This window comes from Dipodomys merriami, unplaced genomic scaffold (assembly GCF_024711535.1).
Source record: "Dipodomys merriami isolate MVZ:Mamm:240054 unplaced genomic scaffold, mDipMer1.0.p SCAF_69, whole genome shotgun sequence".
NCBI lineage: Eukaryota > Metazoa > Chordata > Mammalia > Rodentia > Heteromyidae > Dipodomys > Dipodomys merriami.
The window spans coordinates 4,887,367-4,913,426 of record NW_027206279.1 but is presented as its reverse complement, the minus strand read 5'-3'; the positions used below and the strand labels follow the sequence as shown (position 1 = coordinate 4,913,426).

At 56.8% G+C, this 26,060-nt stretch overlaps 2 protein-coding genes and 1 long non-coding RNA gene across 3 annotated transcripts in view; 1 reads left to right on the top strand and 2 right to left on the bottom strand.

Annotated features, from left to right (window-relative positions):
- Positions 1 to 887: 887 nt before the first annotated feature.
- Chac1 (ChaC glutathione specific gamma-glutamylcyclotransferase 1) lies at positions 888 to 3,393 on the bottom strand. Its single transcript, XM_070005672.1, has 3 exons — positions 3,128 to 3,393; positions 2,728 to 2,763; positions 888 to 1,963 (listed from the first exon to the last, which is right to left on the bottom strand). The coding sequence occupies exons 1-3, from the start codon at positions 3,356 to 3,358 to the stop codon at positions 1,562 to 1,564; spliced, it is 669 nt and encodes a 222-aa protein (XP_069861773.1). The 5' UTR covers positions 3,359 to 3,393; the 3' UTR covers positions 888 to 1,561.
- Positions 3,394 to 3,795: 402 nt separating this feature from the next.
- Positions 3,796 to 26,060, top strand: part of LOC138816227 (uncharacterized) — a 52,205-nt gene continuing 29,940 nt past the window's right edge. The window contains exons 1-2 of the long non-coding RNA XR_011368590.1: positions 3,796 to 3,945; positions 9,409 to 9,475. This is a non-coding gene — a long non-coding RNA (uncharacterized lncRNA). The remainder of the gene's footprint in view (positions 3,946 to 9,408; positions 9,476 to 26,060) is intronic.
- Positions 13,422 to 24,463, bottom strand: Dll4 (delta like canonical Notch ligand 4). The gene is made up of 11 exons (XM_070005829.1): positions 24,061 to 24,463; positions 23,685 to 23,957; positions 23,078 to 23,135; positions 21,939 to 22,208; positions 20,962 to 21,022; positions 20,743 to 20,873; positions 18,936 to 19,105; positions 18,547 to 18,766; positions 16,588 to 17,293; positions 14,890 to 14,998; positions 13,422 to 14,376 (listed from the first exon to the last, which is right to left on the bottom strand). The coding sequence occupies exons 1-11, from the start codon at positions 24,127 to 24,129 to the stop codon at positions 14,371 to 14,373; spliced, it is 2,073 nt and encodes a 690-aa protein (XP_069861930.1). The 5' UTR covers positions 24,130 to 24,463; the 3' UTR covers positions 13,422 to 14,370.

Here is a 26,060-nt window from a genome sequence, read left to right as displayed (position 1 = left end):
GTAAGGCCTGCCCACATTGGTCTGAGCTGACCTCGTTGGAGATTCCCACGTCAAACCAGGACAGTGGCTACAAGAGCAGCAGCGATGTCAACTGCCCCCCTCCCCCACACGCCAGAGTCCCCTCGCAGGACAAAGCACAGGTCACTGCAGTGGCTGGGTTCAACTCAGACTCATCTGCTGCTAAAGCCCCCCACCTTGGCCCTACTCTCATCTTCCAAGTCCAGGGGAAGGCCTAAAGGGGTCACTCTCACACCTGGTCAGGCTCTGATCTGGGAGTGGGGACCTGGCCTCCCGGGAGCATCCCTGGGTGAACAAGCAAGCAGGCCATCCTTGTAGCTCATTGCATTGTGGGTGAGTCCTGACAGGGCAGGGTTAAGAGAGGCCAGCCACAGCCTCAGGAATGCGTAGTAAGCATGTGGTCCTTGGGGGGGAAAGGGACATCAAGTCCTGCAGGTCATATGACCTTGCCACCTGCTGTCAGTGTTGCCCCACAAGTTGTTACCACCATTCCCTCACCCACATGTGCTTTTAACTAGAAGCCAGGGGTCTGGCCTTGCTGGTGGAGGAAAGCTAGGCAGAGCTTCAAGCCTGAGGCACTGAGAGGGGGAGACAAGGGTCATTGGTCAATGGCAAAGGCATTGCTCACAGGGCTACATGGGAGAGGCGTGGGGGCGGAAAGCTGCACAGCGTGGGGACATGATTCATGTGGACTGAGACGTGGACTGTGGCGGCGGGAGAAATGGAGCTTGTTCAGGGAAGGAGAGGACGTTGGGTGCTTCCCCTTTTCGGGAGGCTTCTGCAGTGCATCCCTCACCCCAACTCCCATGTAAAGAAGAACATTCCAGCGCAGATAGTAAGAGATCCATTTATGGATAACAGTGGGACAGACTGGGAAGGGACCAGGGCCTGTAGTGATGAATTTCCCAAGAATGGGCAAGATATACAGGAGTGGCCCAGTCAGACAAGAAGGCAGACAACAGGATGAGAGGAGGGAGGGAAGGTGGGAATAACCAAAAGGAAGAGGAACCCAGGCCCAGCCTCTGCAGCTGCTTCCAGGCATCAGACCCAGCTGGGCCCGAGGGTTCAGTAGATGAGCAAGGCTGGCAGGGGCCTCAGGCCAGCGGAGCCCCTCACCAGCAGGCTGGGAACTTGGGCAGGTGATGTTTCCAGGCTGAGGAGTATTGGTCTAGGTAGATCAAGGCTCTTAGAGGCTTCCTGGAGAAGTGGAGGCCTAGGTGGTGTGGAATTAGCAGCAGTAATGGTGCGGAAGTCTGGTCAGGCACCAGAGGTCTGGGGTGTGGCCACTGCGCAGCAGGGCCTGTGCCGTGGCAGGTCCCCCGGCTACCCTGCCCACCACACCAACATGGTGTAATAAATAAAGTTTCAAGTAAGTCAGTGTCAGTCAAGCAACAAAACGAGACTGGCAAGCGGACAGGAGCTTGAGAAGAGAAGTCCCCAGCTGCCCTGTGCCCTCTCAGAGTGCTTTAGCTCTATCAAGTCTTACTTCAAGCTTTGGGTAGGCATCTGGTCCGGCTGTCCATGTGGACAAGGACTCAGCTTCTCAGACCAGCGCCAAAGCCTGCTCGTTGAGGTAGGAGCAGGGCAGCATGCTGCCCACAGCGTCCACGATGGCTTCTAGGTGCTCATCTTGCGCCTGAGGCCCACACAGCTGCATGAAGTCTGCCAGGCGCAGCAAATACTCAAGGTTGTGGCCAGAGAAGCCCCGGCAGGCCAGGATTTGTGTAGCAATGACCTCCTCTGGGGCGGGCCCAAGGTAGCCTGGGTTCTGTGGGGTAGCCACATAGGCCAGTGCTGTGACAGGTTGGTCTGGTGCATCTTGAGGATAGAAGGTAACTTTCTTGGTGTCATAGCCGCCAAGCACTGCTTCCCGCACATTCAGGTACTTCAGGGCCTCGCTTACCTGTTCGCCTTGCACCTTGTATGCCACACCCCAAGTGCAGCCCTAGAGGGAAACAGGGACAGTCCGGTCATGCACAAGAGCTCTGTGCTGGTCCCTCTCTCATCCCGGAGTGCCATTCTTCCCTCCTCCCTCCGCCACCCCAAGACTGTGCTCTGTTACATTGGTGGGTGCCAAACCAATGAGCTATCTAGCAATGTTTACCCTACATTGATGCTCACCCTTGTTAGCATCAGTTAGTTGTATTGGGGGGGGAGGGAGTTCATCTTAACATGTCTATTTGTACACCTCAAGCAGAGACACCTCCTCTGTCATTATTCTCCTTTCTGCATTCCCCCATTCCCAGATCAGACCAGTCTCAGCGAGCTTTGGGTTCCACTGCCACCCAAGTATATAAAATACTTTGACTCTCCTTCACTCTCCCTGCAGGCTCCCATCCCCCTAGAACTTTTTCCCCAGACAAGACATATTTCAACTCTCTAATCCATTCATTCTGTTTATGCCCTCTTATGGGTTGGCAAGGTGGTCTCGTGCCAGGGAGACCTACTCATACCAGGGCCCAGGCCCTAGCCACATCACCTGCAAGCTTGTTAGAAAAACTACATCTCAGACCCTATGCTAATCCTACCAAATTAATATATACGTATGTATTTACAAGAAGCTCAGGTGATTTTCTGAGGAGCCCTGAGCCAGACCACACTTGCAGCCTGCATCAGATCTAGCGTGCAGCCACAGGCCCCAAGAGCTCTGTCTCTCTGCATCCCTCCACACTGGGTCCCCAGAGGCATCCTCTTCACTCGGCCACTTACCTCACCATCTTCAAGGAGGGTCACCACGCGGCCAGGCTAGGGAGGAAAGAAAGATATTTTTTGAGAAAGACAAATTAGAAATTAGCTCTGCCATCAGCCCATCGGCGCAAGAAAACTCTCCCACCCCCTGCCCGCCTCCAAGACCTGCCTGCACCCCACTCCACCAGGGGACCGGCGGGCGCAGGGAGAGATTGCACGGATGGATGGAGGCAGAAGCAGCAGGCAGGTGCACTGGCCTCGACAGGTGCACACAGACCCCCAGGTTCCCATTGAAAGCATCACACCGTGATACACACACATACACCCGACACGAATCTAAACCACAGCCCCCGCTGCCGGTTCACGCACTTCGCTTGCCCCCACCCCCGGCTGCCCTGAGCACGGTCCAATCGATGCTCACCATCTTGTCGCTGCCCCGATGGAAGGTGTCTCCCTGCCAGAAGCGGCGGCTGTATCCGCGCACGAAGCCCACACGGCTGTCGCTGTAGGCGAAGTCGGGTCTCCACACCAGGGAGCCGTACCCGAAAATCCACAGGGCCGGGGGGTCGCCATCCTCCCGGGGTGGCTGCGCGGAGGGTGCAGGAGACAGCGAGGGGGGCGGAGTGTTCTGGGCTGCAGACTCGTGTTTCATGGTGCCGGGCACAGGGACGGGCCCGGAGCGGCCTCCGGTGGCTGGTCTCCGGCGCGGGCACGGAAGGACCGACGGACGCGCACACCTGGCCTGGCACCGGTCGGGTCGCTCCAGCTGAGCGACCCCTCACGGAGGCGCTCTTTAAACCCTCTGGCCGGGAGCTTCCCCGCCCACCCGGAGCCAGCTGCCGCGGTGATTGGGGAGGAGCAAACCCCGTTCGGACCAATCACGTTCGGCTTTTGCTTTTCCCTGAACCGCGCCGCGCTCTAAGTGGGTGGCGAGGCGGCCCGCTCCGGGCCTAGCGCGCGCGCTGATTGGCTGAGCTCCGCCTCAGTGGCTAGCCGGGCTGGAGTGATGCAACGGCCGGGCAGGTTTCCCCAGCGCCCGCATGCAGCAAGGGCGCCTCGGATTGCATCAGGCGGCGGGCCTGGGGCACGGGCCCGGCCCGGACGCGGGCACCGGGCGTCTCCCCGGCCAGCCCTCTTTGACTGGGGCCCTGCAGAAGCCACGGCCGGCGTGGCGAGGGGACATGTCACCTCAGAGGTCCGGCCCGCGCAGCTGGCCGAGTCCTCGGACTCAATCCTGGGGTGAGAGCCGGGCGCGTCCTGAAGGGGCGCCCCGGGGCGCGAGCCCCGGTCTCCGGGCGCTCTTCCGGGAGGCACGCCCTACGAGGAAGCTGTCCTGGGCACCGTCCGCATTCCTCTGAGGTGCCTCACGCCCGGGGCAGCCCGCGTGAGCAGGCGGAGAAACTGAGTCACGGGGGGAGGGGGCGGGGGTTCTGCCAGAGCTGCGGTTGAGTCCGGGCCTCACGTGAGGGCCGCGCCCCGGGCCGGGTGCGGGGACCCCCCCACCCCGAGTCCAGGGAGGTTAGAGGCTGGGCGGGCGGAGCCCGGCGCCCCTAGCGAGGCCTGCAGAGCCGCGGGCCCGCAGCCCGCCCTGGGGAGAGCCCCGCGTCAAGGTCCGTCCTGAGGCGACGGGTTTCGTTCCAGCCCGATCCACGCGCTCTGGCGCGCAGGGAAGGCCCAACTCCAGCCCCCAGAAAGCTGTTTTAGAGGGGAGGGGGTCCCCAGGCCTCCTGGGTGGGGTTCACCCTCCAGGCCGCAGCAGGGCGGTTGCTCTCTGACTGCAGAAGGCCTGCCTTCCTCCTGGAGGAGGTCTGGGGTGAGACTTGTGACGGGAGAAATGGCCACTGTTAACTTTTTATCCAAGTCTAATTATTGAAGTTAAACAATTATGTTCACACGAGTCATTCCAAAAGTGTCTATGGATAGTCTGAGACTTACAAAGCAACAAACAGGTAAACAGGTCCTGGGGTTTGAACTCCCGGCCTGGGCATTGTCCTGAGCTCTTTTGGTAGTTAGAGAGAAGTCTCTCACAGATTTTCCTGCTTGGCTGGTTTTGCCCTGTGATCCTCCAAATCTCAGCCTCCTGTGTAGCTAGGGTTACAGGTGTGAACCATTGGTTCCCAGTTTGAAGCTACTTCTTTTCTTTTTTTTTTTTTTTTTTTTGGTCAGTTGTGGGGCCTGAAAGCTGGGCCTGGGCGCTGTCCCTCAGCTCTTCACCTGAAGGCTAGCACTCTACCACTTGAGCATCAGCCCCACTTCCGGCTTTTTCTGCTTATGTGGTGCTGAGGAATCGAACCCAGGGCCTCATGCATGTAAGGCAAGCACTCCACCACTGATCCACCTTCCCAGCACCTACTTCTTTTCTTTCTTATTCTTATTTTTCTTTTTCTTTTTGTTTTGTTTTTTTTTTGTTTTGTTTTGTTTTTGGTCCGGTCATGGGGCCTGAACTCTGGGCCTGGGCGCTGTCCCTCAGCTCTTCAGCTCAAGGCTAGCACTCTACCACTTGAACCACAGCGCCACTTCCGGCTTTTTTCTTTTTGCTTATGTGGTGCTGAGGAATTGAACCCAGGGCCTCAGGCATGCAAGGCAAGTGCTCTACCACTGAGCCACCTTCCCAGCCCCTCTTCTTTTTCTTTTTTGGTCAGTTGTGGGGCTTGAACTCAGAGCCTGGGCACTATCCCAGAGCCTGGGCACTATCCCAGAGCTCTATTGCTCAAGGCTAGTTAGTGCTCTACCACTTTGAGCCATAATTCCAATTTTTTTTTTTTTTTGGTCGGTCATGGGGCTTGAACTTTGGGCCTGGGCGCTGTCCCTCAGCTTTTCAGCTCAAGGTGAGCGCTCTACCAGTTGAGCTACAGCGCCACTTTCGGTTTTCTAGTGGTTTATTGGAGATAGGAATCTCACAGTCTTTCCTGCCCAGGCTGGCTTTGAACCACAATTCTCAGATCTCAGCCTTAGTAGCTAGGATTACAGGCATGAGCCACCAGTGCCCAGCTGAAACTATTTCTTTTTAAAGCAAAACTAAGTTGCCAGGCACAGCTGGTGACTCAAGTGTAGAGAGCTAGACTTGAGCAAAAAGCTCAGGGACAGTGTCCAGGCCCCGAGTTCAAGCCCTACAACTAACAAAAAAAAAAAGGAAACTAGAAACATGGTTTAATTAGCAGAGTACTTGTCTAGCAAGTGCACAAGCCTGAATTGAAGCCCCAGTACTACGAAAAAAAAAAATAACAAATTAGCAAATAAATAAAAAGCATCTAAGAATGTTGCTCAAGGGCTGAAAATGTGGCTTAGTGGTAGAGCACTTGCCTCTCATGCATGAAGCCCTAGGTTCCATTCCTCAGTACCACATAAAGAGAAAAATCCAGAAGTAATGCTTAAGTGGTAGAGTGCTAGCTTTGAGCAAAAGAAGCTCAGGGACAGTACCCAGGCCCTAAGTTCAAGTCACAGGACAAGCAAAAAAAAAGAATGTTGCTTAAGTAGCAGAGTGCCTGTGTAGCAAGCACACGGCCCTGAATTCATTTCCACATTGCCAAAAAAAATAAATAAAAATTCTAAAGGCCATAAATAATTTCCATATTTTTACGTTTTTATTAACATACATACTAAGATCCTGATCGACCTCATCCTTCTATCATCATTCTCCCTTACCACCACTTTCTTTTTGTTAAATTAAAAAAAAATCACCTGTTAAACCCTCTTCAGTGCCAGGACCCAAAGGTAGAGTCTAGGCGATGGTTTACAGCCACAGTTTGCTCTGGCATGGGACACTATGAGAGACCTAGAGAGAGGATACACACTTTTTTTTTTTTGGTCCGGTCGTGGGGCCTGAACTCTGGGCCTGGGCGCTGTCCCTCAGCTCTTCAGCTCAAGGCTAGCGCTCTACCACTTGAGCCACAGCGCCACTTCCGGCTTTTTTTCTTTTTGCTTATGTGGTGCTGAGGAATCGAACCCAGGGCCTCAGGCATGCCAGGCAAGTGCTCTACCACTGAGCTACCTTCCCAGCCCCGGATACACACCTTTTTAAAGACAGGTTTCATTGTTCTATTTTTTTGGGGGGGAAGGGGGGTCAGTCATGGGTGTTGAACCTGGGCCTGCCTGGATGCTGTCCCTTAGCTCTTTAGCTTAGGGCTAGCACTCTACCACTTGAGCCACAGCACCACAGACTTTCTTGCCAGAGCTAGTTTTGAACCATGATCCTCAGATCTCAGCCTCCTGAGTATTAGGATTATAGGCATGAGCCACTGGCACCCAAATTGTTCTATTTTTTTTAAGTGAAAAAAAGTCTGCTAAAAGAGATTTTATTTGAAATTTAATGAAAGCCTTTCTCACTGAAGACACACCATAGTTACATTTCATAGTCTATAATTTGTAGATTAACAGTAATCCCAGCATTTTGGAGGCTGAGACAGGAAGTTTGAGAGTTCCAGATTTGCTTTGGCTATATAATGAGACTGTTCTATGAAACAACAAAGAATTCCAAAAGCGAATGTAATACCCACAAATCAGAAAACTCATCACTGTTCTATGTTCACACGTTGAAATGAACTACTTCATATCCTTCCTCATTCACCCTCTCCATTAGTCCTCCATGCTCCCAACTGTTCTGAGCAGGGTAGTACCTACCTAGAAACCCAGAATCAACAGGCTGTAGCAGGAAGATCTCGAGTTCAAGGGCTGCCTGGATTACATAATGAGACCCTGCCTCAAACCAAACAACAACAAAAAGACTATTTTTGCTTCACTTAAAATAAAAATCTATTATGAAAACAACATCATAAAAATGCCTACGATTGCGTAGTATGGCAAAAATGCAAAATATGAGCTATCACATGCACTGTGATTAAAACTATTAGGAACAACAAAATGCATGAGGGATAAAGGAGTATCAAATACTAATGCTGGATGTTGCCATTAAGGGCGAATCTTAATACCTTTTTTTCTATGCCAGTGCTGGGGACTTGAACTCAGGGCTGTGTACTATCCCTTAGCTTTTTTGCTTAGTGATAGCGCTCTACCGCTTGAGTCACAACTCCACACCTGACTTTTTGGTGGCTAATTAGAGATTAAGAATTTCATATACTTTCCTGCCTAGGCTGGCACTGAACTGCAATCCTCAAATCTCAGACTCCTGAGTAGTTAGGATTATAGTTATGAGCCACCAGTGGCTAGCATAACAGGTTATTTTTAAAGAATAGTGCTGTCTGGTGAGTGAAGGTAAACAGCACATCTAAATCACCCAAGGGACACTTTCCTTGTGTTCATTCTCACTTTTTCTAATCCCAGTCCCCCCAGACCCTCCTCCCCACCCCGCCTCGTGGTACTGGGGTTTGAACTCAGGGCTCTGTGCTTTGTAGGCGGGCACGCTACCACTCGGGTCACACTCCAGCCTCATAACTTTTGGAGATGTTCTTAATAACCAGGTTTTGCTCCAGAGTTAGGTACTCCCCCTTTGTGGCCCCTCATACCCTTATCTGTCCCCACACTCCCAGCTCATTGCCCACATAATCGCATACTGAATGCTAACCGTGTGCAGGCAGCTCGCTAAATACTTTTGCATCCATTCTAATTATAACCTCTATTGCTGTACAGATGAAAGTTCGGTGACCTACCCACCATGACAAGGCTGTAAGCCTGGATCTAAAGGCGTCACCTTAGCGGTCCTGCCCACACACCTGCCTGAGGCAGGTTCCAAGACTCCTTGTTGAGAACTCATCACATCCACATCCTGCCTAAAAAATTTGGAAGAGGGGCTGGGAAGGTGGCTCAGTGGTAGAGTGCTTGCCTTGCATGCATGAGGCCCTGGGTTCAATTCCTCAGCACCACATTAGCAAAAAGAAAAAAGCTGGAAGTGGCGCTGTGGCTCAAATGGTAGAGCACTGGCCTTGGGCTGAAGAACTGAGGGACAGCGCCCAGGCCCAGAGTTCAGGCTCCACGGCCGGACCCCCCCCCCAAAAAAAAAAAAAAAGAAATAGGAAGAGTTGGTGCTGGTGGCTCACACCTGTAACTGTAGCTACTCAGGAGGCTGACATCTGAGGATCACAATTGGAAGCCAGCCTGGGCTGGAAAATCTATGACACTTATCTCCAATTAAAACCATTTAAAAACTGGAAGTGGCATTGTGGCTCAACGCTATCCTTGACCACAGAGAGGCTCAGAGACAGTGTCCAGGCCATGAATTCAAGCCTCACAGCCAGAAGAAAAAAAAAAAAAGAGCTCAAGGACAGCGCCCGGGTCCTGAGTTCAAGCTCCATGACCGACAAAAAATAATTAGAAAAGGTCAAGACACTGTCTCCTGTGAACAATGACACAAGTCTACCAAGATCCTATCCATGTAAAACCCCTACAATAGTCAGCCAAGGAGATCTGAAACATCTTTCCTGTGAACACAACAACCTGTTTCTATTCCTTGCCACTCCTTGCCCAGACATTATTCCCTCCCTCCCTCCTTCCCTCCCTCCCTCTGCAAAGGCTTTACAATTCCCTCAGGAAGGGGCTGCCCTTACCATGCCCAGAGGTAGGAGCTCAGGAGAGGTGATGAACCCGAGCATCATTTCTGCCTGGCAGAGTAACATGTGGTTTGCACCTGACGCACACGAGGTGACTTCCTCTTTTGGACCTTTCCCAAGCCCATCTTTCCTGATTATTTCCTCCGGGCAGTCACTTCTCATTTCCTTATGTACTGTTCCTTCTCACTTCTTGTTCCAGACACCGCGATCCACTCCTGATGCTGAAAGTGTGACTGTGTGAAAACAGGGGCAGATGTGTTCTGAAGGTAGGGATGTATGCTCCCTTCGTTTGCTTAATGATGAAGTTACTTTACAAAGCAGGGCATGCCGGTGGGATGTAAGACCTGCCCAGACACAGGCTTTCAGTTCAGTGTGTGCAGAGTTGAACCTCACTCCACCACTTCCCCCCTGGCTGTGTTGTGTCTGCTCCTTGATTTTCTCCTCTGTGAAATGAGGAATGATAGTAGTGACATCTTCCTTGTAGACTCTAACAAGTGTAGAAGGAAAGAACTCCTTAACCAGTGCCTGGCAGGTAGGAGTGCCCAGCAGACGTTGGCTTTTACTTGTTTTTGATTCAGTCGTATCGTTTTCCGTCTTACCCCTGGCAGAGTCATAGTTAGTCTCTGACAGTGCTGGAAGGGTCAGGTGGTTCAGGAGAGTTCAGGGTGAGCAATGGCGGATTCACTGGAGGAACTCTCCAGCCATCTTCCCCCCTGCTGTAATGCAATTCACCGCCCGCTGGCTGGCTCTCTGGCTGGTTCCCGGAGGGGCTGGGTGCCTTGTGGGACATTGTGTAATATGTATTTGATCTTCATGCAGTTTCCTGGCATGCAACTCCTAAAATCCTTGGAATTTCCAAATACCCAATGTCTCTTCTGCTTGCTAGTGAGTGGAAGGATGCTGAGAGGAGCCCCTGAGCCACAGAAGCAGGTTCGTAGTTACAGCTCCAGCTCCAGCCTCAGACCCCCAGGGTTGCCCAGGCACCCGGGAACCCAGGCTGCCAGTCAGAGGCCAGAATACCAGCTAGCTCTGTGCTTGTTCGTCGGTGCTTGTTGCTCAGTGCTTGTTCATAAGTGTTTTCATGACACATTCATCTCATCCTGCGTAATGTACCACAGGGCACCCCTTCAGAGATGTTCTGACAAATAACCACAGGGTTCATGCCCCCCCAGCAGTGGGGGGGGAGGGAGGGCATGGAGGGGGAGGGTAGCCAGGGAGGGCAGGGACGGGAGGGAGGGGGAGGGAGGGAAGGGAGGGGAGAGTAGCCAGGGAGGGGAGGGAGGGCAGGGAGGGGGAGGGTAGCCAGGGAGGGCAGAGAGGGCAGGGAGGGGAGGGAGGGGAGGGAGGGGGAGGGTAGCCAGGGAGGGCAGTGAGGGGGAGGGAGGGCAGGGAGGGCAGGGACGGGAGGGTAGCCAGGGAGGGGAGGGAGGGGGAGGGAGGGCAGGGAGGGCAGGGAGGGCAGGGAGGGCAGGGAGGGTGGAGGCTGCGGACAGCGCCCCCTCGTGGCGCGCACTGATGGGCCCGCGCTCCACCGCTGACCCAAGGCCGATCCACCTGATCCACCGGCCCGCCCGCCCCGCGGCTTCCCGCCCCCGCCCCGCACGCCCCCCCCCCGCGGCAGGAGGGAGGGGGGGACGAGGGCGGGGACGTGGCGGGGGGGGGGGGGAGGGGGGAGGCGGAGTCCCCCAGAGAAACTCAGGGCCTTCAGCGGCTTCCCGGGAAGTGAGCCGGGTCGCCTGCGGAAAACAGGAAGTCGTGTGTAACAAAGAGTGGGGGGGGAGGGGTGCGGGGGGAGGGCACGGGAGGGGAGGGCGCAGGAGGCGTCCTTCGTCCTTTGGCAGGTGGAGGTCTGACCCAGCCCGGCCCCTCGGGCAGCACCTGCCCCTTCCTCCACCCCAAGACCCCTGCTGGGGTCCAGCCAGGCCGCCCTGAGGATGAAAGTGGGGGTCGGGGGCGACCCTGGGGGAGGCCACTGGGACCCCAGAGCAGCCCTCCCCAGGAAGAGACAGTCACAGCCCCCTGGTGAATCACTTCCACCTCCTTCCAGGAGGGCAGACCCCTGGGGCACGGGCAAAGGTGGGGGCCCTGTGCGTGCAGGAAGGAGGGAAGCAGCCAGCGGGGAGGGACCTGGGGGGCGGTGGGAGACCCCTGCTCTAGCCTGGGTGGGTCCAGAAACCACATCTAGGCCGGTGGGGCAGGAGAGAGCTGTAGTAAGCTGTCCTCTACGGTCCACCGTGCTAGCAGTAGCATGAGAGGGAGCCCCAATGAAGGCTGGGCTCCCCTTTTCCCAGCCCTTGCCAGAGTCACAGAGCAGTGACCTCCAGGTGGTCACCAGCCAAGAAGTCCTGGAAAAGCAGCTGTCCTCAGAGCCGGAGGTCACCGCAGGGTCAGATTGATTCTCCAGGCCGTGACACTGGCTCCAAGCTGTTAAGGAGCCGCCAGGCTCTGGATTCTTCAGTGAAATGTGCATGCACACTGCAACGCTTGCTAGCCCCTCACGGCCCTCCGCAGCGAGTCCCTGCGCTAGCCTGGTTTCTGCCAAGTGTGGGACATCTATGCAGGTCACGGAGTGACCTGCACTTCACCTGTGGGAAGGGGCAGGGTCCTAAGGGAGTAACCTTCAGGAAATCCGGGGAGAGGAGGCCTGTGACCTGTTCAGACCCCCAAATGCCTCTCCTCAGCTTCTGCTGAGTTATCAGAGGTGGAGCCTGGCATGGCCTACAGATTGGAGTGGCCCAAAGTCTGTGCCAGCACAGTTGTGGGGGGTGGGGGGTGACTTTCAACCTCTGTCTGGTTGTCAGAGCCCTTGCATCTTCAGATGGTTTAGCCAGCAGCCATCTCCCCTCCAAAGGCTTGTCTCTAGTCAGGCTGGTGACGTAGCACGCTGGCTGGTGTGGACGTGCAGCCCTGCGTGTGTCTACCTGTCCCCCACATGGGAGCCTCGTCATCTTGCCTCCTGTCCCTGCTCAGCTTCCCCCGCCCCCCAGGGCCCGGGAGCCGCTTTCCTGTTTCATTTTGGGCAGGAAGAGTGAGGTCCTGTTGTTCTTCCCCCTGCTGCCGGCTTAGGCTGTGGGAACGGTTCCCTGAATGTTTTCCTGTTTGATACCCTGTGTGTGCAGCGGGGAGAAGGGACCAACCGTGAGCGGAAAGCGTGGAGTGAGTGCATGCATGCTCCTGTGACTCCACAAGCAAACCCAGGCCCAGGGCCCAAAAGCTCTGTGTCCGGGAGAGAGGAAGAAGGTCGGGGCTGGCAGGTTTGCTTTGCTTTGGGTAGAAGGATTCCACCAGGAGCAGGGCAGCTGGTGGGTCTATTCTGTGTTACTGTGCACAGGGTGAGGGCTGGGAACATCTGCTCAGCTTTTTGTCAATGGCTCATTTTCTCATCACTTGCTCTCCATGAGTTTTGTTTGTATTGGCGGGGGGGGGGGGGGGGGACTGTGACACCCTAGGGACTATCCTAGGCCTTAGAGGAAGCTGGGCCTGGAGAATGACTGGAAACTCCCTCGTTAGTGTCTCAGCCAGAGAAACCCAGGGAAGGCTCTGACTCCTCCCTCCTTCTGTCCAGCCTCCAAAATCCTCCAGCAGCTCTGCACAGGCCAGGGGCCCAGACCCTCAAAGGGACCCCAGCCCCAGCCCAGTTCTTCACTGGGGCTGAGAAAACAGCAAGGTGACAGTCCATCTAAAAACCCCCTTCAAGTAGCAAGAAGAAGGACCCAATGGGGACTTAGAGGCCGCATCATCTGATCAAAATCCTTTTGAATAAGAGAAAAACAGGTAGAACTGCGGAGCACCCCCCCAAAAAACAAACAAACAAACAACTGTTTCAGGCTTGGGGAGAGAGGGAGGAGAGGGACTACCTTCCACCCTAAGGAATGGTGGGAAGATGTGGAGCTCAGCCACCAGTCTCCAAGTCACCAGGCAAGGAAGGCTTGCTCATGCTGGGCTCCCCAGAGGTTGCACTGAGACAAGGGCCCTGTCACACCACGCCAAGCCCATGCACAGAAGCGCATGGTTCTGGAAGGGCACCCAGCAGCCACAGAAAAGGTTAGAATTCTCTGCTGTCACAAAAACAGGACCCAAGCAGTAATAAAATCCTGTACACATCTGTTCCACATTATAAATACACGTTATATACAAAATAATGTTATAAAATGTAGAAAGGTCAGTGCTTCTGATTCTTAAATTATCAAAATACTAGATTCCAAAATAAACTACAAATAAAAAATAAAACCTCATATTATTGATTTCTGAAGGTCGGTTTCGAGGGTAGTCTAGGAGCTGGAACGAACATGGGCAGAGCCCAGACTCGAGATCCTAGGAACAGGTTTGAGCAGGGGAAGAAAAGGGGTCCAGGCAGCAGCAGCCCCCAATTTTCCCCTCAGTGGAATTTCCACTGTAACTGCCTTGAGCTTCCCGGCGCTGCCTGGTTACCCCCCTGCTGCTGTAGACCCCCAGCCCATCTGTTCCTGGAAGCCCCAAGGCCACAGGGCGGTGGAAGCTGGACAAGATCTACCAACCCTCACCCAGCAGCGAGGCCAGGGAGAGGCTGGGTAGCTCCCGAGCAAGGCTGCCTGCAGCAGTTAAAGACAGAAAGCCGTCTGTCTCTTCAGGTACACCTCACCTGCTGGGCAACCCCTGCCAAAACCGCACCCAGTGGCCTTCCTGCCCACAGAGCCCAGCCTGCGCTGGCCCCTCTCTCCTTTCGGATGTAAGCCCAGCTGTCACTGTGGCGCCTGGGCCAAAGGCACTTTGGGAAACAGATGCCGGTGGAGGCCACAGCAGGTCTGAGCCCCGCGGCTACTGTCGCCTCTCTCTTCTGGAAAACAGGCCAGGGCTCCTCTCTGGAGCCCTGTGAAGGCCACTGCTGGCAGAGCGGGTCCAAGTGGCACCTTGGAAACCAGCTCGAGTGTTCTCCTGGCTCTTCAACGCCATTGCCCAGGCTGGCAGAGCTGCCAATCTGATAGACAGACTCCCGCAGGTATGCAGGGCCGGTCCATCTCTTGGCAAGTTCACAGTCTGTCCAATTCCTGCCATTCCCTCCTCCTCCTGAGAGCAGCACGGTGCATATTAAAGACGTCCCATCCAGGATGCAATGTAAACAATGCAGAAGGAAGGTCCAGCTGCTGGGCCCAAGCTGGGGTGTTGTGGGCATCCTCGTGCCTTATACCTGGAGAGCATGCACAAAGTGGGGAAATGGGTTATTCAGAGTTCCGCCGCCTCTAGGACTGCCATGGGCTTTCCCGGGGGAAGCCGATGGGGTGGGCAGGAGCAGAGACAGAGCACGAGGCAGTCTCCTTGGTCTTCTACCCAAAAACACACTTGTGCCTGAGCTCGCACTTGTGATCCAATGAAAGGGGTCAGGAGGGCATAAAGCAACCACCCCCACCCCCTAGCACCTGGGAAGTGGTTTCTGGGTGTTGGCTAGGAGCCATGGCTGCTCTGCCAAGCACCAACACAGCAGCAAAGACAAGGCCAGGCGCGCCACCTGGCTCCTGTTTCACGCCCTCTGTGGCAACGAGGACAGCAGGGGCCCAAGAGCCACTGAACATGGTCCACTGAGCAGGGCTTCGGATCCAACCCCTCAGGAGGTGGCCCACAGGTTGAGGGTGAGCAGGCCACTCTCCCTTCCCCACTGGGCAGGAAGCAATGTGCTGTCAGGGAAGGCCAGCCCCGCACTCACCTCGGTGGCAATGACACATTCGTTCCTCTCTTCTGATATCAAACACACAGACTGGTACATGGAGTCCCGGGGGGAGCAGATTGCTGATATTCGACACTCTGGCTTTTCACTGAGGGAACACAAGACAGGCAAGCATGAGGAAGGGAGGCCGGGAAAGATGAAGGTGGGGGGCTGCAAGGGGGGGTAAGGGGCACTAATCTGGAGCCCAGAGAGCCAAGCGGCCAGTTCACAGGTGATTCAGGGGAAGACCAGGCTGGAGGTGCACAATACGGCCTTGTAGAGGGGCCAATGTGGGATAGACAGTGAGGCACAGGGCCTCAAGTGGATCAGAAAAGTCACAGGCCTAGAAGCAGCCAGCACTGCCACCATGGACAGATGGAAGTCACGAGAGACAAGAGTGTGGAACCTTGGCAGTAGTACATGGACGAGCAGGAGGTCTTCCCTAGTAAAGTACCCCAAGCAGGAGTCTTTATTTCATTTACTGTGTGTGTATGCATGTGTGCATGTGTGCACATGTATGTTTGTGTGCGTGCAAACATACACTACTACTGGGACTTGAACTCAGTGCCGGGTGCTGTCTCTTAGCTTTTTGCTCAAGGCTGGTGCTCTACTACTTGAGCCACAGTTCTTCTTCCAGCTTTATTGGTTAATTGGATATGAGTTTCATGGGCTTTCCTGCCTGGGCTGGCTTCAAACTGCAACCCTGAGATCCTACCCTCCAGAGTAGCTAGGGTTACAGGTGTGAGCTGCCAGCACCTGGCTAGGAATTAGTTATTTATTTAGACAGTACTGGGATTTGAATGCTTGCTTGAGCTTCTCACTTGCTAGGCAAGCACTCAGCCATGCTTCTAGCTCTTCTGCTCTGGCCATTTTTGATACAGGATCCTGCTTTTTGCCAGGACCCCCAACCCTATTTTGTGTTTTCTGCTGTAGCTTGGATGATAGGCATGCATCACTATACCAAGTTTTTGTTGTTGTTGTTGTTAAGAGTCTGAAGAATTTTTTACCTATTCTCTACCTCCAGAGTAGCAGGATTACAGGTAGAAGCCAAGGGCATTGCTATCTTCTTTTTGTGTCTGTACTGGGGCTTGAAGTAAGGGACTGGGAGCTGTCCCTTAGTTTTTCTGCTCAAGGCTGGTGCTCTACTACTTGAGCCAAAGCATCATTTCCAGCTTACGCTGGTTAATTGGAGATAAAAGAATCTCATAGACTTTCTGCCGGTTGGCTTGGGAACTACAAACCTCAAATCTCAGCCTCCTGATTAGCTAGGATTATGACATGAGCAACTGGCTCCCAGAGAAATCTAGCTATTTTTCCCAAGCTGATCTGGACCTCAAATTTGGGAGACTGAGACAGGAGGATCATGAGTTTGGTACTAGTCTGCAAGGTCTCATATCCTTGTCTCAATGACAAAAAAACAAACAGCCACCAAAAGGACATTATTTTTGTTGTTGTTGTTGGTTGTGGGGCCTGAATTCTGGGTCTGGGCGCTGTCCCCTTCAACTCAAGGCTCACGCTCTACCACTTGAGCCACAGTGCCACTTCCGGCTTTTTCTGCTTATGTGGTGCTGAGGAATGCAAGGCAAACACTCTACCCCTGAGCCACCTTCCCAGCCCAACATCATTTGTTTAAAAGCAGTCAAGACTAGGCCAGCCTCCCATGATCATATAGGTCCTGGTGGTCCAGGCGCTGCTTACCTGTGTAACCGCAGTGGCACCTTCTCTCCTAAGCTCTTGTCACTGTGGGGATACTTCCCGGGCAGGGTCCCCCGACCCAGGTGGCCCGGGGCCAGATTATAGTCCAAAGTGTGGTTCTGGTGTTTGCCACAGTTGGACTTATCCAGGCCACAGTCCACCTCCAGCTCCTTCTTCTGGTTTGTATTCTTGAGCTGGGCGGCTGGGATCAGGTTGTCCTTCTGGAAGTCCGACAGGTTGTTCATGGCCTCCCTGCTGTTATCATCCGGCCGCCGAAGCCGTAGCTGCCGCACAGCCACCGCCACCATGCCCAGCAGTACCAGCACCACCACCAGCCCCACGCCCAGGGAGACGGCTACCCAGGGGAAGCTGGGCGGCAAGCCCACGGGGAACTCGCAGCGGCTGCCCACGAAGCCGTAGGGGCAGTTGCAGACAAAGCTGTCCAAGGAGAGGCCTGCATAGCAGGTGGCCCCATTGAAGCAGGGACCCGAGGCACAGGCGTCGCCGGCTGTCCGCACCTCACAGCGCCTGCCTGAAAAGCCAGCAGGGCAGGTGCACACGGGCCCGTTCTCCAGGTGGTGGCAAGTGCCACCGTTGGCACAAGGGCTGTGGGAACAGTCGCCACCCACGCTGAGTTCACAGTGGGGGCCTGTGAATCCGGGACGGCAGCGGCACATGCGGGTCGGACCTCTGTTCAGACACTGGCCCCCTGCATGGACAGAGACACGGTCAGAAATCTCCCATCCCAGCCGTGAGCTCTGGCCCTCTTGTCTCCATGCTCACTGCCAGCATGGACAGGGCCCACTGTAAAGAGAACTGAACAGTCTCACGACACCTAGAGTTTAGGATGATCCCACTCTCTAAGCTTCAGTAGGCTCCTGGATGCAAAGTGCTAGCACACGGCAGAGCTTTAGAATCAAGACAGATTCTAGGATTCGAATCTCAGCGGTCTTTTTATTTTATTTTTATTGTGCTGAGCCTGGGCGCAGTCCCCGAGCTTCATTTACTTAAGACTGGTGGCTCTACTAACTTGAGCCACAGCTCCACTTCCAGGTTTTTCTTTTTGTTGTTGTTAGTTTTTAGGAGATAAAGAATCCCACTGACTTTCCTGTCCAGACTGACTTTAAACTGCGATCCTCAGATTTCAGCCTCCTGAGTAGCTAGGATTATGGGCATGAGCCATGGGCACCCGGCTCAACTGCCTAGAGTTCTCTAGGTCAGAATCTGGTACCAGCTGATTTTCCTCATCCTTAAGCCTTGGTTAATTAAATTGGAATAGTGTACTGTCCCCTTCGCAGAATTGGTAAGAAGGTGTAAGAAGGCCAGAGCCCATTATGGGCGCATGTAGTAAATACTCAAAGAAATGTCATTTCGCCTTCAACCAGCACCAAAGACAGGAGATGGGAATTACTATCCCACTCAATGATGAAGAAATTGTGGCTCCAGGGGTTGATGACAGTAGATTCCATCAAACCCTTCCCAATCCCTCTCCAGCTCCTAAGCTTCCCTCCCGCCCTGCACCGTCTGCCTGCCTTACAAGAAGACACTTGAAGACAAGTATACCACATGCTTTGGATCCCAAAAGATGCTGCACATTCTAGATGACTTGTGCCACACCCACAGGAGGCCTCCAGGAACAGGACTCTGACCCTATCATTGGTCTTCCTGAGTGGGGACATGAAGCCCAGGATTTCTGGGAAGGGTCAGAGGCCACCCAGGCAGGCCAAGGCTCTGCCATGAGGCAAGAATGGCACACAAAGTGGACAGCACCCCTTACCTGGCTCCCTCTTAAACACTGCCTCCCCCCCCAGCTGATCAAGCAAGCTCTTCACATTCCTGAGCCACTGAGAGCACAGTGTAATATGGCCAGGGACAGACAGGTCTCTGTCCTCTCTCTACCCTCCCTCACCAGCAGGCTTTCTCGCTGCAGATGCCTGTAGGTTAGCAAGGCATAGGACTTACCATTGGCACATGGGTTGTTGGTGCACCTGTCCACTTTCTTCTCGCAGTTGGAACCAGTGAAGGTGGGAGGGCATTCACAGGCATAGCTGGCCCCCTGGTTGTGCTCCCGGCAGGAGCCCCCATTGAAGCAGGGAGAGTCAGCACAGGTCAAAGTGCTGTGTTCACAATGCAGGCCATAGTAGCCTGGGGGACACAGGCAGTGGTAACCATCTTTCTGGTCCTGGAGAGAGACCAGAAAAGGCTAAAGTCAGACTCTGGGAGGTATGGGCATGAGACTGGGGGGCTGTGCTCCCCTCACCCTCTATGCTTGTCCAGGGCTGTGACACCCATTGGCTAATCTGGTTGGGGGGTGCCTGGATGCCTGTGCTGGTGTGGGCCCTGGGCCTCACCTCACAGCTGCCGCCATTGCGACAGGGGTTGCTGTCACACTCTCTGAGTTCCAGCTCACAGTCCACACCAGTGTAGCCAGGGGCACAGGTGCAGGTGTAGCTCCGCTGCCCACTGTTGGAACATGTGGCCCCGTTCTTGCACGGGGAGTGATGGGTGCAGTAGTTGAGGTCTGCAGAGACAGGAAAGGAGCAGCTAAGCAGGGCTAGGGAACAATCTACCTTGGTGTCCTTGAGGCACTGGTTCATTCCGTGTTTACCCGCCCAAATACCCTTCCCTCTCCTGCCGTTGAAATCATAAATGTAGAAGTGCCTAGAACCACCTATGATAACAGGTACAATTAATCAAGCCTGGAAAACACCACTGGATAACATCCTACCAGGTAGACTTACAAACAGAGCCTGGGGGCGGGGAGGGGGGACTACAGAGGAAGGCCCCAGGTCAGGGAGGAAGCCAGAAAAGGCTTCTGGGGGAAAGGCCGTGTAGATCATCCTGGAAGGAAGGGTAACATTTCAAGAGGTGGCAAGGGGTGAGACAAGAGCCACCATAGGTAGGGACCAGACTTTTTTTTTTTTTTTTTAAGAAAGAGGTATTAAAAGGGTATTTTGAAAGATAAGTATTTGTTTTCTTATTGGAGAAGGACTGGGAAGGGAAGCCAGACAGAGCAAATAGAGGGACTATGAGGGTTGTGTTTGCATATGATGAGTATACAACTTGTGTCAGGGAGATAATGAGTAGGAACCAGAGGAGGGGGGCAGAAAGGAGAAAGACGGACGGACATGGACAGACAGACAGACAGACAGACAGACAGACACACACACACACACACACACACACACACACACACACACACACACACACACACACACACACCCTAGGGACTGAATTCTACGCCTTTACTGGCAGCAAGTCAGTAGTGAAGGTGGGTGGGGGGGCTTTACTGGCCTAAGCAAGTTGTTTCCAGCCTGGCAAAGTCCTTCCCACCCTCCCAGGCCTGTATGGTAGGCCTCCATGGCAGCAGGTGCACTGGTTGACCCTGAAATAGGAAGCTGCAGCTGCCTGCCAGGATGCAGAAGAAGATCCCTTCCTCAAGGTTGGGGCTCAAAGACCCCAGTGTAAGCAGAAGAGTAATGAGTCCCAAATACCAGGTAGAGACTGTGTGGGCTCAGGCACTAGGGAAAGCAGGAGACTGTGTCCACACCGAAAAGTCAGTTAGAGTTGCTCCATCTGGGGTGACCAGTGGGCACACCCCACCAGACAGCTGTTTAGGGGAGAACTGCTCAAACAGCCCTGGAAGGTTAGCAAACACTCAGGGGGTTAATAGGTAACCACAAGGCAGAAAAAGGAACTGAGCCTGGCATCCCTTTCTCTTTGGCCTTGCTAGAATTTATGAGTGCAACCTCCAGGCTACCAATCTGTCACCCTCCTGACTTCTTCACCTGGCTCCCCAGCACCTGCAGAAGAGGGACCCATGACCTCATGCTGCACTCGTTGTAAAGATTCTTTTCAAAGTTCCCAAGATAGGACTCGGGCAGAGCTCAGTGGAGGAGCATTTGCCTATCCTATGCCAAGCCATGGGTTTGATTCCCATGAACACACACACACACACACACACACACACACACACACACACACACACACACACACACACACACACACACACACACACACACACACACACACACACACACACACAGAGGTCCCAACATCCTTCAAGGCTAATGGGAACACCAAGTTAGCAACCAGTAAAGAAGGGTCCAGGCAGCACTGGGTTGCAGTGCCTGCCTCATTTCTCTGGCCCACACTCACCTTGGTCACAGAACAGGCCTCCCCAGCCCTCCTTGCAGGTGCACTGCCAGGGTGTGGTACAGGTGCCGTGGCGGCAGCCGTTGTGCGGGATACATTCGTTGCACAAGCGGCCCTGCCATCCTGGGCGGCAGCTGTGGGACAAAAGGGAGGCTGAGAGTGAGGAGGGTGGCCTGCTGCCCCGGGGAGGCTCCTCACCCCCCTCTCCCGTCCTCTACTCACAGGCACTCGGCCGGCTTGCTGCAGTAGCCATTCTGTTCATGACAGCCAGAGAGACAGAGTGCTGAGGAAAGAAAAGAAGGCTGAATAAGATCGGGGTGCCACGGCCTCGGGTCCTAGTCTCCCTTCCAGACCGACTACTTTCCTGGGCTCATTTCCTACTCCTGATCGCCCATAACCCTGGCTCTCTTAGGGGGAAAAGATATGGACAATAGGAGGAGAAGCCATGCCGGCTGGAGTGTGACACGGGGATCTTTGCATGGTCTGACATGATGGGGAGTAGCACTGAGAAGAGACAGGAGGTTTGAGTCCAAGACGCCCTCGACAGGCCCAAGTAGTCCTGAGGCCCAGCTAGGAGCGTTCCAGACCCACTCTCATTAATTTGTATTGTTTGGTGCCAGTATTAGGGCTTGAACTCAGGGCCTCTTGCTCTTGCTTGACGTTTTTTTACTCACGGCTGGAGCTCTACCACTCGAGCCAAACTTCCACTTTAGCTTCTTAGCTGGTTAGCTGGGGATAAGAGAGTCACCGTCTTGCCGGGCGCTGGTGGCTCACGCCTGTAATCCTAGCTACTCAGGAGGCTGAGATCTGAGGATCACGGTTCAAAGCCAGCCCGGGCAGGAAAAGACCGTGAGACTCCTATCTCCAATAAACCACCAGAAAACCGGAAGTGGCGCTGTAGCTCAAGTGGTAGAGCGCTCGCCTTGAGCTGAAGAGCTGAAGGACAGCGCCCAGGCCCAGAGTTCAAGCCCCACGACCGACAAAAAAAAAAAAAAAAAAAAAAAAGAGAGTCACCGTCTTTTCTGCCTCCCACTGTCTTTGAACTGTGATCTTCACTCAGCCTCTTGAGAAGCTGGGAGCCTGAGCCACAAGTGCCAGGCTTGGTCAGGGAGGCGGACTGTGGCTGAGACTACTCTGCCCCCTATACTTGCTTGGGGACACCCCAACCCCTCCATCCAGATGGGGGCTGGGCCGCTTACGCTGGTCACAGTACTCCCCAGTCCAACCGGGCAGACAGGACAGGCTGCCGTCAGGCTGGCACACGTAGTGACCGAAGCGATCGTTGCGTTTCTTGCACAGACGGGAACAGTTCTCTCCATAGTAGTTGTCACTGCAGATGACCCGGTAAGAGTAGCTCAGCTTGGTGAAGGGAAGAGTGCTGGTTTGTTCATCCCGCAGCCAGTTCTGACCCACCGTGAGGGAGCGCTGGATGGAGATCTGGCTGATGAGGGAGTCTGGCGGCGGGGCCTCTGAGGAGCAGAGGGTCGGGTCAGGGAGAGGAGTCCCCACGAGTGCAGTGACCGCTGCCCAGTGCCTCCTTGGCTTGTGACCCTTCCAGATAACCAACCAACGGACCGCCCCACCACCACGCGCCTGCCCCCTGCAGCAGGCCAGGAGCCCTGCTGCTTAGATGCCTCCTAGTGCAAGCTCAGGGGGCCTGATAGCATTCAAGGAGGGGACAATGGAAAGTCGTTAAGATATATATCCCAGTGTGCTGCAGGCAGATATGGTGGCAAGAGAGGAAAAGAGGTCAAAATGGGGAGGGGAAAAAAAACAACAACAAACGGTGGAGGGAGAAAGAGAGAAAAAGAAAAGCTTCCTAAGGAGGTGGTCGGGAGCAGGGGCTTCTTGGGGCCTGTGCTGGGGTTCTACCCCAGAGGTAGGTAATGGTGGTGCTTTTTTATTTTTTTTTTCCTTTTCAAAGTGAGAATTGTTGTGCTGCTGAAATATCCTCTTCCTCTGTGTCAGAACAACATCCCAAAGCCATTATTCCCTTTCCAAAGGAGCGGAATTCGCGAAAGGTGTAAAATACAGGAAGGGGCCCGTCAGCGGCGCTGGCAGCCTCGGCCTTTCTCACCGCTGCGCTCCCCGCGTTCCCACGCCAAAAATAACCCGCAGGAAACGCAATTGTGCTGGGAGTCCAGGCAGCGGGCGGAATCGGAGCGTCCAGCGCGGGGCGCAGCTCCGGGCCAAGCCGGGCGTCCTGCCCCCCCACCCCGGCCCGGCGCGGCGCCCCCGCCCCGCTGCCCCCGCCGCCGCCGCCGCCTCCACCTTAACCCCTTCGGCGCCGCTGCGCGGTGTCGCCCCCGCGTGGCGGCGGGCGGAGCTCGCCACTCACCTGGCCGCAGGTCGTCCCCGGGCGCGTGCCAGGCTTCGATGATGAGTGAGAAGGTGCCCTGGGAAACGGAAAGGGAGGGGGAGGGGGCGGGGAGGGAAGAGAGATGGTGAGATGAGCAAGGCGGGACGTGGGGGGGGGCTCGAGGAGGCCAGGTTTAATTAATCTAATTGCAGGATACAGTTACTGCGCCCGCCCGGGTCAACATAACGGGTCCGCGGCGCTCGCTCGCGGCGGCGGCGGGGGCGGCGCGCTAGCCGGGAGGGCGGAGGAGAACCCCGGGGTGGCGATGGGGGGGGCCGGAGTGTAAGCGAGAGCCAGGGACGCCAGGTGACAGGTAATGGAACTCGGGAACCCAGAGCCGCCCAGGGGGGGAGGAGGGAGCGCAGGGGAAACTGCCTCTTGGGGGGAGATGAGGTCCCCAGAGAAGAATCGGGAAGAAAGGACTTAGGAGGGAATGCCCGCCTTGGACACCTCCGCCCCGAGGGCTGGTGGTGGGGACGACAAATGGAGAGAGGTTGAATGTAGGGACGGGGCTTGGCGGGGTCCCCAGGACGCACTCCCTCCTTTCGGCGCCCGCCCCACCGCCGCCGCCGGGGTCCGTGCTCACCGGCCAGGTGAAATTGAAGGGTAGTTGGAGAGGGTTGCGGCCCCCGCCGCTGCTGTCATCTCGGATGGCGAAGGAGTTGGTGCCCAGCACCGGCGTGGAGACGTTACCGAAGGTGCAGTGGCCGTAGGAGACCACGGCCTGGAAGTGCTTCAAGCAGACGCGAAAGAAAGTCCGGCAGCCGGGCTCGCACGGCCGCCCGCTGGCCAGGACGCCGCGCTCGTTGGCGAACTCCAGCAGCTGCAGCTGGAAGACGCCGCGCTGGCCGGCGGCGCGCTGTGGCCGGGGAGGGGGGGAGGAAGGGGGGCGTCAGCGCGGCCGGCCCCGGGCCCCCCGGAATCCCCGGGCGAGGCGGGACGGGGCGCGGGACGCGCGTTACCTGCTGCTGCCAAAGCGCCACCAGCAGCAGTAGCGCCCAGCCCGAGGCGCTCCGGGACCTGGCCGCCATCCCCCGGGGCGTCGCTCTGTCCTCCTCCTCCTCCTCTCCCCCCCCGGCTGGCCTCGACTCTTGCTTCTGCGGGGGGAACGCCGCTTTCCCGCGCGTCCGCCGCGGGGGGGAAAAGCTGGCTCCTCTCGGGACGCGGCTCCCCACGTCGCCGCCGGCTCCTCCCTAGATCCGGACAGCCGCCTCCCTCGGAAGGTAATCCAGGTGAGCGCGGCGGCCGCGCGGTGCTGGCTGTCGTCGTCCGGCTAAATCCTGGGGCTGCCGGCCGGCGGGGGCTGGGGCCCGGGGTTCGGGGCGGCGGGGACGGCGGGGACGGCGCGGCGCTCGCTCGGTCTCGTGCTCCCGGCCCGCGCGCAGCGCCGCTACTGAAACCTGCGCGCTCGGCGGCCTTTCTTATATATATCGGCCCCTCTGGTCGCCGCCTGTCAGTCAGCCGGACTCCCGGCCACTTTCCCCTCCCCTCCCCGGCCGGCCTCTCGGCGCGACAGTCCCAGCGCCGACCAGAGGGGGCCTCCGCCCCCGCCGCTCCCCCTCCCCGCGGCCCGCCGCGCGCGCGTTCCCGCCCCCGGCTCCTCTCCGGACCCCTCGGCCCCCCAGCGCCGCGCGCGCGCGGGGTGACCGGCCCCGCAGGGTCGCTGGCTGAAGAGCTGAGACCCCCCCCCGCCCCAACCCGGGTGCGAGCGGGTGGTGGGCGCGTGGCGGGGGGGCCCGGGCGGGAGGTGAGCGGGTGGTTCCCGGATGGGCGGGGGGGGGCGGGGACAACAGGGAGTCCCCGCGGCGCCGCGGGCGCTCGATACCTGCGCCTCCCAGCAGGTAAAAGAAAGAAAGAGAACGGAAGTCCGGAGAGCGAAAACGGGGGCTCCGCTGGCCTTTCCCTGCCCGGACCCCTTTTGCCTCTCGGGCCTCCAACCTAGCGGCGCCCGGCGGCCGGGGAGCCGGCGGTGCGGTGCCCTCTCCGCGGCCGCTCGGGGGCCGGGCCGGGGGTGGGGGGCGGGTTGGTGGCAGGCGTCGGAGGCGGGGCTCCCCGTGCACCTGGTGGGCGTCTCCCGGCCCGGCGGCGGGGCGTGCCCCGCGCGTGCCTTCTCCCTGCTCCCCGGCCCCCCGCCTGGGCTCGGCTCGTGCCAGAGCCGTGACGCCGGGTCCCCGGGGTGGGGGCGCAGGGGCCGGGCGGCGGAGGTGGGGGCGTCCGCAGCTGTATGGAGATGAGGCCCGGGCCCGCCCCCCTGCGCCTCCCTCACCTGGGCCAGGCGCAGCTCCGCGGCCCCCCGTCGCGCTCCCCGCCTCCCTGCCGCCGCCCCAAGCCCCAGCCCGCGTCCCGTCGCTCCGCTGAGGCGGGCAGGGGCGCTCCGGTGTCCGGAGCTGCCTCGGGCCACGGGAGAGTAAAGTTTGGGGAGGAGGGTGTTGAGGCCCGGGGGGGGGGCCATCCCGCCCTCACCCCCGAGGGCAGGGCAAGGAGTGGAACTGGAGGCAAACTCGCGCGCGGATCAGCGTGTTTGAGTGTCGGGCGGTCTCGCCCTCGCCGCGCTCCCGAGTGGCCCGCACTCCCGGGGCGGCCGCGGCGCAGCTGCGCGCCCCGGAACCGGGCGAGGTCCCCCGAGGCCGCGGACCAGAGAGAGGGCCAGCTTCTCCCGGCCCCGGGGGGGGGGGCGCCGCGGAGGGCGGCGGGGGTCCTGGGACTTCAGCTGTCAGCTCGCCCGCGTGGCGAAGACGGCCGTCGGACGATAAGATCAGTGGGGCGGGGGACGCGGGGACGCGGTGCGGGGCCCCCGGGAGGCCGCGGGGGTGGGGGGCGCGCGGCCCGGCAGCTGCCGGTGCCCAGCATGGTCTGATTTTTTTTTTTTTTTTTTTTTTTTGGAGATGGTGATGAAAGACGGAGGAGGAAAGGATGAGAAACAAGAGGTTGGGAGCGTGGGTTGGGGGAAGGGCGAGGTGAG

Coding starts and splice junctions, on each gene's coding strand:
- Chac1 (XM_070005672.1), bottom strand. CDS start 3,358: ATGAAACACGAGTCTGCAGCCCAGAACACTCCGCCCCCCTCGCTGTCT. Junction 2,764..3,127: donor ATCGGGGCAGCGACAAGATG/GTGAGCATCGAT, acceptor TTTCCTCCCTAG/CCTGGCCGCGTGGTGACCCT. Junction 1,964..2,727: donor CCCTCCTTGAAGATGGTGAG/GTAAGTGGCCGA, acceptor GTTTCCCTCTAG/GGCTGCACTTGGGGTGTGGC.
- Dll4 (XM_070005829.1), bottom strand. CDS start 24,129: ATGGCGGCCAGGTCCCGGAGCGCCTCGGGCTGGGCGCTACTGCTGCTG. Junction 21,023..21,938: donor TGGGGAGTACTGTGACCAGC/GTAAGCGGCCCA, acceptor TTCTTTCCTCAG/CACTCTGTCTCTCTGGCTGT. Junction 18,767..18,935: donor GCAATGGCGGCAGCTGTGAG/GTGAGGCCCAGG, acceptor GTCTCTCTCCAG/GACCAGAAAGATGGTTACCA.